Here is a 21,263-nt window from a genome sequence, read left to right on the forward strand (position 1 = left end):
AGGTAGTTTATATATATATATATATATCAGAACCATTGTCTACTAAAGCAAGAATTTCATCATCTGCCATATTAAATCTCGAATTCATATGAACAAATAAGAATTCGGAAAACAGAAATATATGTCTGAAACAAACGAGTAGGAACAATGAAAATCAAACACATGAAGTCGAAACCTAAAGTTGAAACTGATATAAATTTGTGATCAAGTACAATCAAAATTTTGTAGTCACATGGAGAACGACTTAAAACCCATTTATATATATTAGAATGCCAATCGAGAAAGTGAAGATTGTGCTAGTATAGATGGCACAGTATGATTGGTGGAGGGTAGTCACATGATCAATACATGTTCTGAAATAGCACAAAAATGAAGGGGCATAAAAGACTGGTGTGCTGTTAGAGAAAATACTTTTAGTAATGCTTAAAGGGCAAACCAGGATCAAGATAGCTTTGGGTGAGAAGAAGTAGTACCATTTTGGAATAAAAAAATATAACCAATTCTTTCTTTCTTTTTGTCTTTATCCTTTAATTTTTTCATGGGGCTTTACTTAATATAACCTTATGATTATTTTTTGTTTGAATATTACTGGCATTTTTACTCATAACATTTAAGACACCTCAGTTATATATTTTATTTAAAAGGTTAACACTAGATGTGGTTTTTAGATGTGATTAACAGTACATGTGGTTTTTACATATCATAAACAGCTTCTTGTATCTAAACTAGAGTCAAATGTGATCAATATATACGCTTTCTTCCTTCCTACCTTTTAGAGCCCTGGAAGAGCTTTTCAGCATATTTCCACAAAGATCCCACAAATGCTGTTTGAAGGCTTCTCAATTCTTGGAAGATGGATGTCATTATAAAATGTTTGGTTACAATATACAAAGTTAATTCGCCAGATGGTAAACTAGATATGGTAAAAAAAAAAGCTGTTGGATCAGTTTGTCAAAAATTTCTTTACAATAAATACAATAGAGGAAAAAATAACAACACACCAATTACTTCAATAAACTATGATTTCAAATCATGGCTTAGAAACTCACCAACAAGAAAACAGCTTGGTCTAGCTTTTTAACATTTTTTATCATAATAACTAAACACAAAAATATTTTTGTTTACATATAATTATCTACATGAAAATAATACTGATGGTTTTCAGGCAAACGCTGTATCTTCATGCTAAGACTAAAAAAAATCTCAGAAACTGTTTACCTAGTTGGATTTTGGATGCACCTGTAACATGTAGAAATACAATCTCACATTCAATACAGTTAGATAAAAGTGATGGCAGATTATGAGCAACAGAAGGTCTGTTTAGTCAATTTTTCACCTTAAAGAATTCAGCATGAGGTTTAAAGTATGTTTCAAAAACCAATGAAAACAGCAAGAAAAGTCCTTTAAAAATACTAGCAACATCAAGATAGCATAAAAGCATAAATACATAAATTTTATAAGGATTTTCACAAATGAATTCTGTGTCTTGTTGGTAAAAAACATTCGTCCAACAAAATTCTGAAACAGTAAGTTACAATTATAATTTAATTAGCACATATATTGCTATGTTCTTCTACTTTATTATTAGAATGTTAAAAACATGAGCAATGGTATGTTATCACTGGTATCATTTCCCCCCTATTTTTGTATGCTGTTACAGAAAAACAAAATACCTTTGTTCAGTTGATTCTATAAGAATATTCACCATCAAGTCTGATAAATTTGCTATCTTCTTTGGTCCAAGATATGGCAAAATAACAGGTAGATGCTCGAGCAGGTGGTGCCACAAAGGCACTTGAAAGTTTTCCACTGTTATGTTTGATATCTAAGCAATAAATTAATTGAAATTCTAAAATATTAAAATTATTTTTAACTCATAACTTGTTGCAGTCATAATCATGTAGTAATTTTTAAGCATTACACCTTGACACAAAAAATCAACTTCTTTTATATAATAAAAACTACAGTTTAAAAAGGTTCATCTTCTCATATTCTTAAAGTGCTCACTTATGATGTATAACTTTTACTAAACTTCATGCATATAGAACAATTAATATTTTGATAAATTTGAATTTTAATACAATTAGAATTTTATTAATGCAAAACATTTTTTCACTTGATTATTTTACTATAACAACTTACAGTAATCCTTAGTTAGTTGAATCCAATATTATAGTTGTTAGAGAGGAAATTATTCATAATTATTTCAAAAGATATTTCTAGAAATATGTTCATGTTCCAAAGTTATTTAATTACCAAGTGAAACTACTGTTAAAAATTGTTAGGACTACTATGTATTTTCAATGAAACACAGAGACTTTCAAAAGTTTTGAAAACATATTAGAATAATTAGTTAATCTTTGAGAAATTATATTTCAGTGTACTTAAAATATTGTTAATATCATTTGCATGCTAGTTACCCAAATATGTAACAAAAATGGTGAATATTTACCTGTCCATTCCAAGATACACAGCTGTCTATATCAATCAACTGAATTGCAATTTTAACTAAATAAGCAGCAACAGACCTAAGGGTTTTTCTAACCACAGCTGGTATACAGTCCAAAAGTATCAGTATAGCTCTAACTTTTTGAGTATACAAAAGTACCTGAAAAATTTTATTAAGTAAGTAAATTTTGTAATGGAAATATTTTTTTTATCCACAAATAAAAATTAAACTGCTTAACTCTTTATCTCCAGAGCAAATACAGGCTTTGGATGGAGTATAAATGGCCACAAAAAAGTGGCCACAATTTCTTCATCAAGAAAAGCTTTGAGGAAATGTAGCAGTGAATGGCTTTCATCCAAATCCAGCTTCGCATTTCATTGTGGTTCACGGAATGAAAAGCTCACATCAGTGTCTCCTTCTTTGACTACACCCCATGTTACTTCATCTTCACCATACTCACAATCTCCTCCTGCTCCTACAAATGTCCTCTTCCTCTTGTTAGGTCTAGGTCCAGACCTTGCTTTTCTTTTCCTCACATTTGCACCACTGGTCTTTCCCGTGCCTTTACACATACTCACAACTGAAGAGCCTGCCACAGGACTCTCCTCTCCCTCACTTTCACTAGATCTATCCAAGTCAGATTTCTCACTTTTAATATCACCATAATCAAGATCACTGGGAATAAAGTAATTTTCTTGGCTCAGAAGTTTCTCAAATAACTTCCTAGCTTGCTCAGAAGTTAAGCGATGAGGTCTACCAGAAATAGTGGGCGTGGTTATTTTCTTTGTTTCAAAATAGGGGTTTAAAAAATGCGTAAATCATTGAAAACATGTCATTCTTCCATCAAATTGGCACTCAGATTGAAGATATTTCATTAACAGAAGTAGTTCTAGTTTTATATGGAATATATAAGACATACAAAATGCAGAATTGATTATGAAATGGAACAAGACCTACAAGCCAATATATCGGCAGCTTGTCCAAGTAGGAAAACGAACGTGCCGATATATCGGCTGCTCAGAGACAAAGAGTTAATATTAGTGTGATAATGAAACTTTTAGATGTAATTTTTAAAAAAAGGTTGAAGTTGTAATTCATCTGAAACACTTTTGCAGATATTTCTTTCATCTGCTTGAAGATGATGTTTTTATCTGGGGTCTATATAGAAGCACAGATCAAAATGTCTTTTCAAAGCAAGCTCCAAACATTGAATAATCTATTAAAACTTTTCAGAAGGTACAATTAATTTTGTAAATATCATATAAATTATAACAAAATAAATAAAAAATTTGGGAAATTACCTAATACAATAATAACACAAACACACAGGACTGAAATTCAGTATTTCTAAGTTTTATACACTTACACGTTTAAAATATGAAGAAATGAGTCTGTTTTCAAGAGGAATGATTTAGCTTGAAACAAATAACTAAAGCTTAGTTTTAAACAAGAGTAGATATATATAAATTTTTTCTACCTTAAAATAGTGAAAAGTTAATTCATCACTCTGGATGTCCAACAAGTTTTCAAACTCTTCTGCTGGAAAGTAATGGTGTAGAAGTGAGCAATCCCCTGTCCTAAGTGGCTCTGTGACTGGTTGAGCTGACCAATCCATTTTGTAAGCTGACCGATAGGTTTTTAAAAGTAGATGAGCCTCTCCCCAGGTGTAACATAAAATCAAAAATGACCAGCCAAGGCCTGGAACCTGATGAAATGCAAAATAAATCTCTAGACACGTGGCAACATTAAACATAAAATAAAGAGACTAGAAAATTCTAGGAAAACTAAAAGAAACCACTGAAGTAAAATTTTATATGTAACCGATAAAAACACTATTTTACTTGCATTTTAGCATTCAGCTGTTTTATGACTTTTGCTGTGAAGGTGCAAGTGTTACAAGGATGAAATAGAGATTGTTTTTATAAATCTTCTTTCCCTCTGAGTACAGCTGCAACATCATCTGTAAGAAACTTACACAATGGCAGGAAAATGACAAACCTGTTGTACCAAAAAAGGATGGTTGGTTGTTTGAGGCTTACTGGTGCAAAGCTACTGAGCTATCTGCACTCCCAAAAAAAAAGGAAAACTGTGCTTGCATTCTTTCAAAACAAAAATCTTAAAAGATATAGTTGTGAAAATATTTTACGAGTTTCCTAGAATCTTTTTAAAAACCAATTTAACATATGGGCCATAAGGAACCATTTGAGCCTTCAAGACAAGTCCTTCCATGCCCATCCCTGAAGTAAGAGAAAAAATTTTAAACCCGCAATTCATTTTTTAGGAATTTATCAATTCCTCTTTGAAACTCCTGCACTATGCTGGCCTCCATTACTGTTGATGGCAACTCATTCCATAACCTAATCACTCAGTTAGAAGAATAAAACTGTCTTAACTGTAGTCTAGCCTACCTTTTCCAAATCTTAAGTTGCATCTTTTCATCCTATTATCTTCAGGATAAAGTATAAAGAAAGTAAAGCCCTTTATTCCATTGATTCTCTGGATAATCTTCTAAACCTCTCATCAGAAAAAAAGTTAAGAACAAATTTAATCCATAATATTAATCACAGAATCATAATAGTAGCCTTCCACTGAACTCTTTCCAATAAGTCAAAGTACTTTCTTAAATAAAGGACCAAACTTTACACAATGCTTCAAGTGAGTCCAATAGAGATAATTACTTCTTTTGACTTGAAATGTCTAGAATACACCCTAAAAATATACTATCTTAACCCTAAAAATATACTATCTTTACTACTAGCAACAGAGCTTTGCTTCAATGGCCTGAGTGACTTCTCTCTCACTATGCTCTCTCACTTCTTTTTTCAGTCACCCTGTCAAGTGGGTTTCCATCTACAACAAATGTGAGATGCAAATCATGGCAACCCAAATGCATGATTTTGCACTTCTATAATAAAGGTCATTTGTCAAGTTTTTGTTCAACAGATTCAAGTCTTTCTAGTACCTTACCATCGTCAATACAGCTAAGCAATTAACTCGATATAATAAATTACACATGAACATCGATTACTTTGATTATTGTAATGTAAAATAATCAACTGATCTAAATTACTATAAACTGATTAATGTCATGAAAATAAGCAACTAGTGTTTCCCATTATTTCAACTAGCCAACAATCAAAATTATGATCAAATCTATTAATTTCATAAAAATAATCAAACGAAATAAAATTCATATTTCCACTTAATTACTGTTTTCAATTATTTCTACTAACCAGTAATTGCAATAATGCCATTATGATTTTTCATTATTAGTTTCAAATACTTCAAGTTTGTTTATCTTAAGTGAATATTGTCATGACTCATGAAAATAATCAACTAATCAAAATCATGGTTTGTAATTATTACTATTTTCAATTATTCCAACTATCCAAGTAATTGAAATCTTGCCATTATGCTTGTTTGTTGTTAAACGCAAAGAAATACAATGAGCTATCTGTGCTCTGCCCATTATGGGTATATCAAAACTTAATTTGAAAAATTATAAATTGTTTTTTTAGTTTACTCATTTGATATTAATCTGTGTTGTTTTTTAGCCATCTTCTGAAAATAATTGACTTATATTAAAGTTTTTCTTCATAACCCATTCAAGCCGTCTTCAACCATTAAAACGTGTATAGTTTAACTTTTCAGTTTTTTGACATCACCAACTTCAAAAATTTACTGTTTTCAAACAATTTGGGGTAAAAATAAGCCTCAATTGAATGCAAAAACTACAGATTTGCTGCTTAGTTTCATCCACTGACACGTTATATCTGTTCAGATGGGAAATTTAATGATTTTACACCAATTCAATAATATTACAACAGGGGGTAAAAATCAAAACAAAAGGCTAGCATTCTTTTTTAGTTACTTCATCCAAAACAAATATTAATAAAGCTTACATAAAAAGAAAATGTAAAACCTCAACTTTTCAAGTTATGATTGTATTTTGGAGGAAACTTGAAGAGGTACATCATAAATAATTTTTCTAAAATTTAACGTCCTTATTTTGCTTCTGTAAAACACAATATACGAGCTGGAAATTCTACTAATTACTCCACTCTAATCCTCAACAAAACAGTATTAAATTATTTATGTATATACAAATTGCTATGAAATGTTTGGTGTCATAATAGCCTTGTTGGAGTGTCTTGAAACCAAAGTTATATTGAATGATATACCAAAATTCTAAAATGAATGTGCTAGAGAGGAAAAGTTTAGAGAACTTGGATTTAACATGTAGTTGGTATGTGTTATAGAACCATTTGATCAAATAGATGATAACAATGAGAAATTGTATAATGATATCAGGGTTGTTATTAAAAAGAACTTTGATGACAAACCATAATTTTAGAAACATTAATTGGGTCAGATAGGCAGAGAGATAGGTTTTTTGGAGTAATTGAAGATGGTTTTTCTATACCAAATAGAGAACTAACCATAAAGGTGACATTTTGATATTCATTGTGACAATTTTGTAGGGGTTGGGGAAAGAATAGTAATTTGGATTATAGAATGGTAGAATTTGAGAAAGTTTGTTATTAATGGGGACCAGTCGAACTAGACGTTTGTTACTAATGGTGTGCATCAGGTTTCTGTGCTTAGGCTTTTGCTTTTAATTTATTTACATTAATGATGATGAGAGGGGCATAAATATTAAATTAGTAATTTTTGCTGAGGACAATAAACTCTGGCTAGGAAGAATATCAAAAATTCTGACAAGTTTCTAAATATCATATTCAACTTTATGCTCAAACATACCGTATTATGATCTTTATACACGTTAAACAGGTCAATAACACACTGTTGGAGAACTTCCATTAACTTCTCTACTTCTGGCAGAGCTACAGGTGGAAGAATTTCATCAGTAAGACGTGCATGAAGAAGAAAACTGTGAAAAATTGTTGTCACAATTTTTAAACATTCACACACCTCTGGTTTTTCCTCTGAAAATATAATGAAAAAAAAATATTCTAAATATCAGTTAAAGATTTTACTTTGTCATATGTTCTTTTCAATTGAGTAGAGTATCAAAAATATTTGCTAGTTATTAAAAGAATGAACCAACAAACGGTTCAATTTTTGATTGTAGTTGTAATATAATAAAATGATGCTAACAGTGATTCAGTATTTGTGGCACACATAGGGACTAATGATGTACAGAATGGTAGGTCAGTTGAACTGTCAAGTACAAGGCATTCAAAGAAAAGGGCCATAATAACTTAGTTCTGACAGTGATACTGCCAAGATCTAACTGTGAGGATAAAACTATAAGTAGGACACAAGAGCTAAATGCTAGCAATATATTAATATGTAAGAACAAGTATATTGGCTAGAAGGATTTGTGAGATCAGTTCAACAGGAGCTTTGTGGAATGGATGGTTTACTTTTAAATAATGTAGAGAAAAGTATAGTGTGGGAACAAAGTGCAAAAGCAGTTTTAACGGTAGGCTAAACTGTTATTATTGTAGTGCTAGAAGAATAAGAAATTAAAAGGATGACCTTAGAGCACTTGTTACAACTTTGATGTAATGGGAATAACAAAAACCTGGCTAAACATAGACAATTTTGATGACAGGAATTTTTTGAAATACAGGTTTATAGGTTGTTTAACAGGTAGAGAGTACTAAAAAGAGTGTGAGAAATGGCTTTATATGTAAAATGTGAGTTATATGCTGTTCAAGTTGAGGATATCACAGCTAATATCAATGGGTTTGATCTCAAGTTTCTATTAGTGGTTATAAGGGGAGAAAACTTTAGTTGAAATTTGTTACAGACCACCAGATGAAACTGATGAAATTCATGAGAAACACTACAGTAAGGTAAAGAATTCAGCTGTTAATGACATTATAATTATGAGAGATTCAAATTTCAGGCATATAGTTTGGTTTATTTTGAATTTTACACAAAGCTACAAGAGGGCTATCTGTGCTAGCCATCCCTAATTTAGTAGTGAAAGAGGGAAGGCAACTAGTCATTAACACCTACCGTTAACTCTTGGGTTACTCTTTTACCAATGAATAGAGGGATGCACTGTCCCATTATAATGTCATCACAGCTGAAAAGGTGAGCATGTTTAGTAGGATGGGGAATCAAACCCATGACCCTCAGATTGCGAGTCGAGCACCCTAACCACCTGGCCATAACAGGCCCTCAGGCATACAGACTGGGAAATTTTAGAGTCAAATCATGAAGGAGACAGGTTTTTAGAAACTGTTCAGGAGGGTTTTCTTCACCAAGTGATTAGGGAACATACTAGGAGCAATGAGATTTTCAATTTATTGTTAAATTCTAATATGGAAATGGTTGATATGGTGGAGAATGAGGATCATCTAAGTGCAAGTGATCATTGGTCAATTATATTTGATGTTTTGCTGTATATGGAGATAAGAAATAATGATATTTTTATTCCACAGTTCGAAAACTAATTTTGAATTGATAAGACAAGAATTATATGCTGTGAATTGGGCAACTGAATTAGCTGGAGATACTGATCAAATGTGGAAAATTTTTAAAGTAAATATTTAAATATTAAAGATGGGTAAAAAACCAGGGTGGCTCACAAAGGGTATGAAAACAAATTACAGAAAAGAATTACAAATATACGAAGTTTGAATTGACTGCAATGATGGGAGATTTTGTAAATTAGAGAAGATTAAGAGAGTTGGTCAAACAAGAAATTACGAAATCCAAAAAACTACATGAAAAAGATTGGCTGAAAATGTAAAGATTAATAGTAAAGATTTCTTTAAATAAACAAAGGGTAAGAAAAATGTTAGGATAGGAGTAGAGCCTTTGAAGGATGATATAGGATATATGATATCCTATATGATATAGGACTACTGATATATATGATGATTATGAGATGGCTGGATTTTTAAATTCTAATTTTTCTTGAATTTTTACTAATGAAGATATAAACAATATTCCTCATCCTGAACAGCTGTTATTATATGGAAAAAAGACTGAACATGATTAATTTTGAATTTGTTAAGAAAAAATTGGGAAGTGTAAAGAATGATAAGACTCCTGGGCCAGATAATATTTGCCAAAGGGTTTTTAAGGATATTAAGGATTGGATATGTGAGTCACTTGATACTATTTTTTCTAAGTCCTTGAATACTGGGCTGATACCAGAATATTTGAAGTTGGCTAATATTACTACTCTTTTCAGGGGAGGTGATGAAAATTGTCCCAGTAATTATGAGCGTATTATTGTTACATCAATGGAGGAAAAAGCTTGTGAAAGGCTGATAAAGGATGTTTTGTAAAGTCATTTAACAAAGTTTAAAATTTTTGTTGGATAGTCAGTATGGTTTCACTAGGGATAAATCTTTCTTTATTAATTCTTTTGACATTCTTTGAAGAGGAGGTCACTACTTATGTGGATGAAAGTATAAGTGTGGATCTGGTGTATCTGAACTTTCAAAAACCTTTTTACAAGGTGGCACATAAAAGGCTTGTAAAAAGTTATCTTACAAATAAAAATTCGTTTAAATGTTAGAAGAATTACTGAAGCTACTCCTGAAATATGCTATCTATTAAACAGATATTACTAAGACTGTATCCAGTGTAAACTATGGTTATTAATCTATAAAGTTTTGGATTTACTTGTATGCTATCTCTAAGCAACTCAATTATGATAACAGTTATGCTTGATGTACATGTACACTACACATGACAAGTCAAAATAACCATTAAAGCACCTACACGTAATTTAAACATTCACACACACATATACAATCAATCTTTAGCATTCTGTTTTAAAACTGAGAGAAGTATGTTTAATTATTTGTGTCTTCATATCCATATGACAAACATACAATGGTTATTTTGAAGTTCAACAGATTAATTCATAATTTAGTAATACAAGTTGTGAAAATGATCAAACCATTTTATTGTAAAACAATTAAACTGATATACTCACTCCCTGTCTTATATTTATTCAGCAACACAGTAATAGTGTCCAAAAACACATTCCAAGCATTCAAAGTCTGTCCAAAAGGAAGCATTAACACTGATTCCGTAAACTTTATCATAAAAGCTGCTGGCAGACAAGAGGAAAGTGGACTTATTTGGCTGGCTGTCTTCTCTTCAGTTATTGTCTTTACAGCATGAAACAGTTTTGAAAGAAATTTTGGAATTTGTCTCAGACGAGAGTAGGTTGATAAGAGATGGCAGAGAAAATCTGTCTGGTGGGTCCTAGTTTCTTCATCAAGCTAAACACAAAGATGATATAAAATTTCAATATATTAAGTTTTATAGGCAATGAAGTGAAAAATGATCCCTCATAGACACAATTTCTTCAACCAATTTAAAATATTTCTTTATTAATGTAAGAAGTTTCATTTTTAATTATTTTTTTAACCTGGTTTTGTTTTTACAAGTTCAACGGATCACATGTACTCACACTGTTAAATGAGGATTTTTATCTAGAACCTTTCTGTTGGAGACCTAGTTTCTAAATATTGATATGACCTGACACTTGCCAGGTTATTTATAAAAATAATATGGCCTGCATAGTGAGACAAGTGGAGTATTACACTGAAAAAATTTTAATTAACAAAGAAACATTAAAACTGAAAAAGGAATAAATATATAATAAAAACAGTAAGTTAGATATGTTTATAAAGGGGGTTGTATAAAAGAGCAAATTTGTGTCATTTAATGTCTAGGTCAAATAAAGTTAACCCAATCTCCTACACCTATGAATAGGGTAGTTATTATTCACCCAAATGGAAATTCAACATTTTGTCCACGTGTGACTATGTTGTTAATTAAAATGTGACAGAATTTCCAAAGAATCCAGCTATCAAAGGACATGATGATGTCACCAGCACAAAGTCACAAAGGTATGATTGCCTCTACCAAGTGTCTCTAATTGGTCATGGCTACAAATTACAGAAAAACAGCCATAACAAGCAGGAAATTATGGTGACAAGTATGAGTATTTTATTAATTGCTTTAAGTATGGAAGTCTATTGATATAAATACTGAACACTGTAGAAAGCTGATTAAAATCAGAAGTTACTTTCTGCTGACACAATTAAACTAAGTAAACCAAGAGCTTACAAGATGTGCATTTCAGTATGGTTTCAAGTGGGTCAGTATGCATGCATAATGTATGGTATCAAGTGGGTCAGTATGCATGCATGATGAATAGTATCAAGTGGGTCAGTATGCATGCATAATGAATGGTTTCAAGTGGGTCATAATGAATGTTATGGTAACCTAGATGCTATATAAACTCATGTGAGTAAGTCAGTTCAGCAAGACATCAGCAGCAGAATGAAGCAGTAAGAAGTTGAGTAAGAAATCAGGAAAAATATCAGAAACTCAACTTTCTTCATCATACAGAATGATGACACAAAACTCTCATAATCTTCGTGCACAGTAAGTGTTTGATCATATATAAAAATAAAGAAATAGAAAGTATTGAAAAAATTAATTTCTGATGTTATTAATTTAAATGAACATACTAAGGCACAAATATCTAAGAAAGGTAAATTCCTCAAAGTATTATGATATAATACATTATGGATTAAAGGATATTGAATTTATTTATATTTTAATGCATATCCTGTCTTATGTATGTTATATGGTTTCACTCTCTTTATTTTAATCTCTCATTGTAAATGTTCCTAAGAGTTGGGTGAATTTCTTGTTGATGGCCTGATGAGATAATCTAATCTTATTCCCACCTCACATCCCATTCACATGACAATAGACTAAGAACACATTAAAGGTGCACAATTTTTAATTACCACTGTTAAGAATACTTAGTTATTTTGTGAAAACAATAGTGTTTTGACTTAAAAATGGCTTACACATTTGCTTGCATGATATACTTTCATTAATCTCTAGCTGTGTCCCAAAAGTTCTTTGTACTTTACTAAAGATATATTAAATCTAATTTCTTAAGAATGTGAATACATTAATTTCATAAATAACAGCATGACATTAATGCTATGTTACTCAAAAAAATAACAGTCACAAAAAGCTGGCAGAAATAACAGAAGTTGACCCATAATCTTAAAAATCGTTCATAAAAATACAAGCCATTTTAATAACGATTGAGTAAAATTTAGAAACAATATGGACAGTCAGCAGAGGTAAAATTTATTTATAGTAAAATTTAATTTTCAAAAAATATATATAGTTGATTAAAAAGGACTTTTTATTTTATACAATCAAATATCAATAAATGTCTATTCTGAAACACAATTTAAAAAATTAAGTTTAGAGTTTATGTGTTAGACTAAATATATGATAAGTTCATGGTTTAAACTGTCTCATAATGATGAAATTGACTCTCGTATAATCTTATTAACACTTCCATTGCTATCTACAAGGACTTACATATTTCCATTTATGATCCCAGTGGTTAACTATGAAAATCTTAATTTTTTTACCCATGCTAAAGTACTGTAAATGCTACACCATCTATCAACAGAAATACAAATTTATAACAGGTGTTTTGGAAAATACATTAGTCAGTCTCCATTTTATTTCGTTCATCATGGTAGTTTTGTACCTTGTATGTACTACAAAACCAAAAATATGACTTGAATTTTCGGATTGCTTCTGAGATTTCCAAGATAGCAGCATCCATGAAACGAGCTCCGCTTCATTCTGCTGAAGACATTTTGTAAGAAATATTCGCTGATGAGGATTCTGAACCTGATTGATTTAGTGATAATTCAGATGCAGAAGATGTAGAGGATTCTGAGGAATATAGTACAGATAATTAAAATGAAAGTGACTCAAATAATAGCAATGAATCAAGTGATGTGGACATACATGGCACAAATGCCCATGCCGGTCCATGTAGCCCTAATAATGGCAGAAATAATGGTGCTAAAGCTGGTACCGCAGAAGCACCTGGCCATGGGTAAGGTCATTCCCATGGAAATCATTGCAGGAGAAATGACAATCAGATGAAGGACTGGACTAATGTAGACAGACCTCCACATGTAGATCATTTCACTGGTACTCCAGGTGTAAACATACAGCCAGATAATACAGAGAGCTGCCTTCAATGGTTCAAAGTGTTTATTACTGATGAACTAATAGACACTGTTTTCACAGAGACAAATCTTTATGTTGCACAATTTTCCCAGGAACATCATGATTTGAAAAGATATTCCCGTGCTAGATGATGGAAGGATTTGATTTCTTACAAAATTTGGCTGTCTTTGGCTCTTTTCTTCAACACTGGAATTGTAAAAAAGCCCAAGATTCAGATATACTAGAGTAGTGATAAAAAATAGTTAACCCTTTTTACCCTCAGACTATGGTATAAATTTCTACTGATATTGAAGTTTCTCCATTTCAATGATAACAATGCACGTTCCAGAAGTTGTCAATTTTCAATATTTACTCTATAAAATTTGGCCGATTTATGATTACATTGTAAACAAGTTAAAAACCGTATATACCCCAAAGGAAAAACTGTCCCTAGATGAAGGAATGCTCAACTGGTGAGGTCATGCAATATTTCGTGTTTACAATCTCCAAAAACGTTTCAAATACAGGATGAAAGGGAAGATTATTTCAGAGCCTACTAGTGGATATGTTTGCAACTATGACCTCTACTCTGGTGTTGACAAAATGCTGCAGCAAATCTGTGGTGGTCTCCTGAAATACCTGTATGGGTTTGGTTACAACGTATACACAGACAATTATAACAGTGTGGCCCTATCCAAAGTTTTGCTAGCAGATGAACAAAAGATCCATATGTGTGTGGAACTTTGAGACTGAACCAAGGTGCTCCTCATGATATGCGATATGAAGCCGACAAACTTCAGAAGAGTCAGGTGTTTTTTAATCGAGATGGTGACATGTTAGTGTTAGAGTGAAAAGACAAATGGCCAGTAAAAATTATTGCCACATTTCATGATTTCAGGATGGAGGACTTTGGCAAGAAAGACAAGGACAATCAACCTATCCAAAAACCAGCTTGTGTGCTTGATCATGACAGACACGTGTCCGGCATAGACAAACTTGATCAAATAGTAAACTACTATCCTTATACATGGAAAACAGTCATGTGGACAAAGAAATCTGTTCTGTATATGTCTGAACTTGCCATAGTCAACTCATACATCAACTCATACAAAGAAATCTGTTCGGTATATGTTTGAACTTTGCACTCATATGTATGAGTCAACTCATACATCTTGTACAATCAGGATAATCCCAAGAAAAACTCTCATTGCTGAATTCCAGAATGGAGGTAATTGTTGGCATTCTGGCAAAATTTGGACAGGCAGAAGCTGCCTCTCCCCATCTTCCTCTGATAGTGAAGAAGAAGCACCCCCAAGTTGTGGCATGTCCTCGATTACTGAAGATTTAACCTGCCACGTGTCTAATTGATAGACTCAAAGAACATGAACTGGTGGCCATGCCACCAACCAATAAATAAAAAGAAATACCCAACTCAGTCATGCAGAGTTTGCAAAAAAAATGGTAAATGCTCAGAAAAGAGATTTTATTGTAAGAGATTTGAAGTCCCACTCCAACAAGGGGAATGCTGCAAAAGATACCGTGTTTATACTCATTTCTGATCAGGTAAGGCATTCCTATATATGTACATATATATTCATTATTGTGAAACACTGAAGGCATTATTATCTCAAGCGATAAGGTGGGCAGCTTGAAATCATATCTTTTCTCACAAATTGGTTAGCCAGATGGGGCTAACCTTTGAAAAATAGGTTAGCAGTGAAAGTGTTAATATGAAAATATATGATTTTTGGAAAGAAAAATTTAAATTACATATATTTTATTATACTTTATCACTAATATTCTAATGTAAATCATACCTGACCACACTGTAGCCACAACGTTTGAAATACTTTGACAATTGATGGTTCAATAATCAATGGACTCAGTTTTAACAATGCATCAAGACTCTGAAATAATGCAGGGCATTTATTTAGTCTAGTATTGTTCAATAACCATTCCAAAACGTTCTGACACCACTTAAAGAATCCTCGTTTTTCTTTACTAGACTGCTGTATATAGCTAGTATCTATCTTGACCTCTGTACAACTCCTGAGGATTTCTGCTATTCCTCTTATCTTTAAATCAATGGAGAGGTTTACCTAACAACAAATAAAACAAACAGAAATAATATTATGTTATTAAAAGAAACATACAATCTATACAATGTAGACTGAATTTTTAAAGTATTTTTTGATAAGCTGTATTAAACATAAAACTGTAGTTAATTTGAAAGGGCATAGCTCATTACTCATTATTATTTTTTCTACATATGAACGATATTTGATTTCACATAACTATGCACTCACATCAAATAATTGCTTTAGTTAACTCTCTCACTACAAGCTCGATCCCAGTGACCGACCTTGTAACCATTTTGTGCTTGTTATAGTTTTCAAACTATAACTTTTAATATGGGAAGCATATGTTCATGAAATTTTCAGATTATCAGAAAACATTACAAGGCTTTAGAATACAAAATATTATATATTTTTATTAAATTCTAAGATTTTTTTTAAGTAATGATTTGCTCCAGCATTTTTTTCTCTTCAAATATTGACTATCTAACATGCAAAGTAAATTTGATTTTAAAATTAAAAATACTTTTATGCATTGGAAAATTGTCAAATTTCACACGCAAAATCTTTATAACCTCCTAATAACCTCCAGTTAATTATCAAACGTTTTTATTAGAAAAAACCTTTATAATTTATCTGTTATTTTCATTATTGTATCTCTGTATGGGTTTGATCATTTCGACTAACCTCGTAACTGCCATAAAAAAAAGGAAATAGATATAAATTACACTTTTTCATTCTAGAATTGCTACAAATTATAACAAGAAACCACAAATGTTTAGTCTCAATAGCTTAAATCTCATAACATTATACATCTACATCTATTTCATTGATTTTTCAGCCATGTCTAACTAACATTTCAAAAGTTTCGGTGATGCAGAGCACATGAAGTCGTGTTACCATATCCAATGGTATAAAACTGTCCTTTACAATGTGACCTGTCTTAAGTTTGTTCTAATGAACCAGTATTTTGTAAAATTCAGTCACATTTCAGTTATATCACATTACATATGCATATATATTATTACTATTTACAAATAAGTTCTTAAGATTGTTATTTTTCTTAAAACATAGAACAATTAATAAAGAAATATAGAAAACAATGATTTTTTTCCACTTACAAACTTTGTACTCATTTGCCCACTTGCCATAATTTGCTAAGCCTTGTCAAATTTCGCATGTGGGGGATGTAAAACAAAATACTTTTTTTTAGATTTTATAAAGTCAAAAACTGGCAACCTCAGTCATTAAGTAATTTATAATAGTTTAACTGTTTTTCTTTTAATTAAAGCAACTTTCTAACTTCTGAATGAGTAGAAAATGTTAATTTTCTGTTATTTAGTTAAAATATGCAGTTACTGGATCATTTTGAATTCAGCAACTTCTGAATAATTACTTTCTCATCAATAATTACAAAAATGCTAAGGATTTCTAATCAATAGTCATGAATGATTATCAAAACAAATATTTTCAAGATGTGTGATAAATTATTTAGTAGATGTAATAAAAACATTATCTTACCTTTTGTTGATCAGGAAATAAAGAATAATCTGAAGAAAACTGAGAAATGACTTCAATACCAATGATGTTGCACAGCAAAACAGCAAACTTCAAAACTGGATAATTATCAAAATTTCTATAAAGAGATATTTAACTTTAGAACAAATAACTGAATATACATGTGAGAGTTACAATAAAAGTAAGCTTTTAGATCTTACTTCAAACTGAAAATACTGTCGTTTCTTACTTGTCAAAAGCTACGTTATTACTTTTATTTCTAGATTTATTTCACAATATTTGAGCATGAGTAATTGATATTTCATGACTAGCTTCTCAGATATATCTCAGTTGTGTTTGAATATTACTAATCCTTTGTAGTATGCAGGCATACTATTTGTTACCTATTTTCTAACTCTCAATAACAAAATATTAAAAATTCACATATGTACATGTATATTTAACAGAGAACTTTGGCGAAAGAAGTGGCTAACTTCCTTTCATCCTAGATACATTAATTTTCTCATGGGAAAGATTGCTGTAAGGTATAACATACTACAGAAATGTAAGCAGAAACCTTTTCCACTAGTGCCAAATTGAGAAGTGATGAAGTGTGATCTCCAATACAGAGCTGCACTAGGAGGGTGTGTTGCACTCCTATTGGTAGAAGGTTGTTGCATGTTACAATGCAATATACTATGTGTAATCACATGAAATTAGGTGGAAGTATCAAGGCTAGTTGACACACATAAAAGGCAGCATAAATCAAGGAAAGCTATTATGTGAGAAAATATATTGTATTGTATTGTACCAGAAAAAGAAGCAAGTTGTTCATTTTCCATTTAAACTTTATTGTGTTATGAAGAAGATTACGTTTTTGAAAACAATGTTGATAATAACTTCTGTGATTTGTTCAGACAGAGAAGATATTATCTATGTAATACAACCATGGAATCTTCATGTTGTTCATGTCTGTTAATAGAAATAATTCACTTTCAAAATACATAGTATTGGAAATGACAGATTGTCATTCTGTATTTTTGTTTGAATATTGAAATGTTGTTTTCTATGCAGATTTTGATTAATGAGATGAAAGTGTTAATCACTTCTGAAAGTGTTAAGCTTAATTCAGGTAATTTTTGTTTGAAAAATTCTATTGTTTTCTTTTTGTTTTGTTATTTTACTGGAACATTAGTAAATAATGCTTCAGCATCAAAACTGATCATTTTACACTCAGTTAGCAACTTAAGATAGAACATCACAACTTGTTTCAATAACTTAATGTTAACAAAATAACTTCATAACACAAGTCTGTTTTTTAATTTATCAAAGTTTAATCTTTTAAAATCAGTCTGTCAGAATCATCTGCTATAATTTTAAACTAAAGACTTAATTTACACAGAATATGAGCCATGTTTTCTCTTAACCACCATTACACTCTCTGATATGGTAGGATTTAAACCACTACATTTATTTCTCTGTGTGTGATCATTCTTCACACTTATTGCTATAACCCTCAGAATATATTTACCATGAAACAATTTTTCAACTACCATGTTAAGATATCTTATTTAATAAGCAAATATTGAATACATTTTTAAAAACATAAAGAAGTTCCATTAGCTGTGGTTTTAATTGATTAATTCACAACATTCAGTCATTCTCAGAATAGATAAATCAGATAAGTAACAAATTAGAAACTGTTTTCTTTATAAATATTAGTCCATTGTATTCATCATCCAAATGTATATAAACTAGTTGCTTTTACATGTTATTTCATTGTCAGGAATGATGAACACTTGAATAATTCATTTGGTAATGAATTTTAACCAAGATACCAGGAGCAACCCTTCTGAATATTTTTGGTTTGGGTAAAATAATGATAGGAAAAAAAAAGCATGATCACAAATTTCACTCAAACTTATTCCAAACAAAACTCTAAAGTCTCATAAAGATAAAAATTCTTATGAATTTTACTCCTAAAAATTAAAACAAGAAGAAGCACCTTGTTTTAAAAGCAAAGCTTTTAAGGATCTCAGGTAGGAATTCCACTGTAGAAAGCTTCAAAACATCAGAATTGACAGTGATACATGTTGACTGAAACAGAGTTACAAGTAATACTGTATTTAGCAAAGAAAACGATATACCTTTTACATTTTAGTAATGCTCAATATACGTCACTGACATGATCATTTATACTAAGTACTTTCAAAACTTTTATCAAGTTAATAAAAACATAGTAGCAAGTAAAGGATTAAAGTCCTACAGGTTAAGCTATTATTTCATACAATGAGAAGTCATTTTTGTCTACATCAACTCAAATTAATGAAAATGTCAAATTAAATATAACTCCTAAAAATAATATAAATATGAAAATCTTCACACAGTTAAAACAAATATTTATTTTGTATAGGCTACAATAAGCACAACTTAATGACACATTTCAGCTAAACAAACTGAAAACCTAGTTTAAACTAACTTATCAGAATAGAAAAAGTTAAAGGCAAATGATCTTACTAAAGTGGATGTAGTGTGAATATCAGTTTGTTTGTAATTAAGCACAAAGTTACACAATGGGTTATCTGTGCTCTGTCCACCATGAGTATCAAAACCTGGTTTTTAGAGTGATAAGTCCACAGAAATACCGTTGAGCCACTGGGGGGGCATGTATATCAGTATCTATGTAAGTAACCAAAACTTTGCCATCTATTGAATGGCACCACAAACAAAAATCTATAAAAAATTTCTTACTTTGGGTATTCAAGATTCAGACAATTAGAAAAATAACTGTGGTATGTGCAACAATCATTTCTTTATAACGGAACATAATTTTAAATAAAAGTATTCCACTCACAACAATAACAACTTTCACTAGGACTGTACGTGAGGGTTTGATTATATCTTTATTGATGTAATATATAAACGTAGTACTGAGGAACTGGAGTTCTTCAAAATCTAATGATTTTTTTTCAAATAAACAGTACCACTTTTAATATATAAAAACATTACAGTTTATATGAGTAAAATTTATGAAAATTTGGAGCTCTGTACATTGAATCATTTTGATGCAATGAATTGCATATGACTAAAGAGCACAAGCTGAACACTTTTCCAGTGCAGTACTTCCCAGAAACAAAATCCTTTTTAGAAAATGTTCACTTTTCTAAATTTTTTTCAATGAGGTATGAATATTATGATTAGTAATTACTAGCTCAAACAACAGCTGCTCATAGGGCAGTGTTTCTGCTAGTAATATATAATGTTTCAGTGACTTGTATACATATGCATTTCTCAAGTCTGTTAGAAACAGCCTGACAAAGTGACCACAATAAGGATTTCCTGAAAATAATTTTTGTTCCTAAAATGTCCAGAACCTTTTTCATTACTTGCCATAGATTTAACTAAATATTTCTTATCCAAAAACACATCTAAAGAGCAAATCTGTTAAAAATAGCAAACAAAAAATTAGAAATACTTACCTCACCATTCAACAAGGCCACAATTTTTTCAAACAAGATTTCTGGGTATTTGTTGTTACTCTCACTCTCAGTGGAAGAACCATTCAGAATTCTCTCAAATTTTTCTAAATGATCCCTGCCAAGTTATTAAAACTGAATAAATTATGAATAATCGATGAATAAAAGCTTTCAAAATTCAAATCCAAGGTTTGAGTCTTTTCAAAGAAAAATAACGATTTCTAAACAAGATTAAAATTTCTCTTCTAAAATAAGTATCCCTAGAACATGAAGTACTCTTCTATGACCACTGATATATTTTCATATAAAAGCAGCATTACAGTTCATTTTATTGTGTTGATACATCAAACAAAAGGAAATAAGCATAACCAATCACATCTTAGCTTTTTAACATGAAAAAATATCTGTAATCACAAATGCAGTTTTAAGAATTTCAGATTGACCTTTGTACTACTATGAAAAGGCCTAATAAACGAAAATGTCCATTTTCTTTTTATCATATAACTTTTTTATTATTTAACCCTAGTTTTAAGCCTTTCTTTTCACCAAGATAGTGAACCACAAAATTACCCAAGATTTTTATGAAAAGGTTAACTAAAATAATCGAGAACTAATGATAGTTGATTAAATAAAAAATTTACTGTAACTGTCTCATACAACAAAAAAATTTCATAGGACGAGTATTGTTAAAATCTCCCAAATGATGAGATGATGTCATATGTCGATACTTCAACTTAAAGACTTATTGAATACTAGCTG

At 30.9% G+C, this 21,263-nt stretch overlaps 1 protein-coding gene across 1 annotated transcript in view; it reads right to left on the minus strand.

Annotated features, from left to right (window-relative positions):
* Positions 1-21,263, minus strand: part of LOC106466801 (unhealthy ribosome biogenesis protein 2 homolog) — a 71,297-nt gene that overhangs the window by 22,712 nt on the left and 27,322 nt on the right. Inside the window, exons 7-16 of the mRNA XM_022394884.1 lie at positions 20,508-20,622; positions 19,034-19,125; positions 17,053-17,167; positions 15,274-15,555; positions 10,377-10,668; positions 7,211-7,395; positions 3,927-4,154; positions 2,453-2,608; positions 1,674-1,825; positions 770-913 (exon numbers count right to left, since the gene is read on the minus strand). Of these exons, the coding sequence (XP_022250592.1) occupies positions 770-913; positions 1,674-1,825; positions 2,453-2,608; positions 3,927-4,154; positions 7,211-7,395; positions 10,377-10,668; positions 15,274-15,555; positions 17,053-17,167; positions 19,034-19,125; positions 20,508-20,622 (1,761 nt within the window). The remainder of the gene's footprint in view (positions 1-769; positions 914-1,673; positions 1,826-2,452; positions 2,609-3,926; positions 4,155-7,210; positions 7,396-10,376; positions 10,669-15,273; positions 15,556-17,052; positions 17,168-19,033; positions 19,126-20,507; positions 20,623-21,263) is intronic.

This window comes from Limulus polyphemus, unplaced genomic scaffold (assembly GCF_000517525.1).
Source record: "Limulus polyphemus unplaced genomic scaffold, Limulus_polyphemus-2.1.2 Scaffold2384, whole genome shotgun sequence".
Classification (NCBI taxonomy): domain Eukaryota; kingdom Metazoa; phylum Arthropoda; class Merostomata; order Xiphosura; family Limulidae; genus Limulus; species Limulus polyphemus.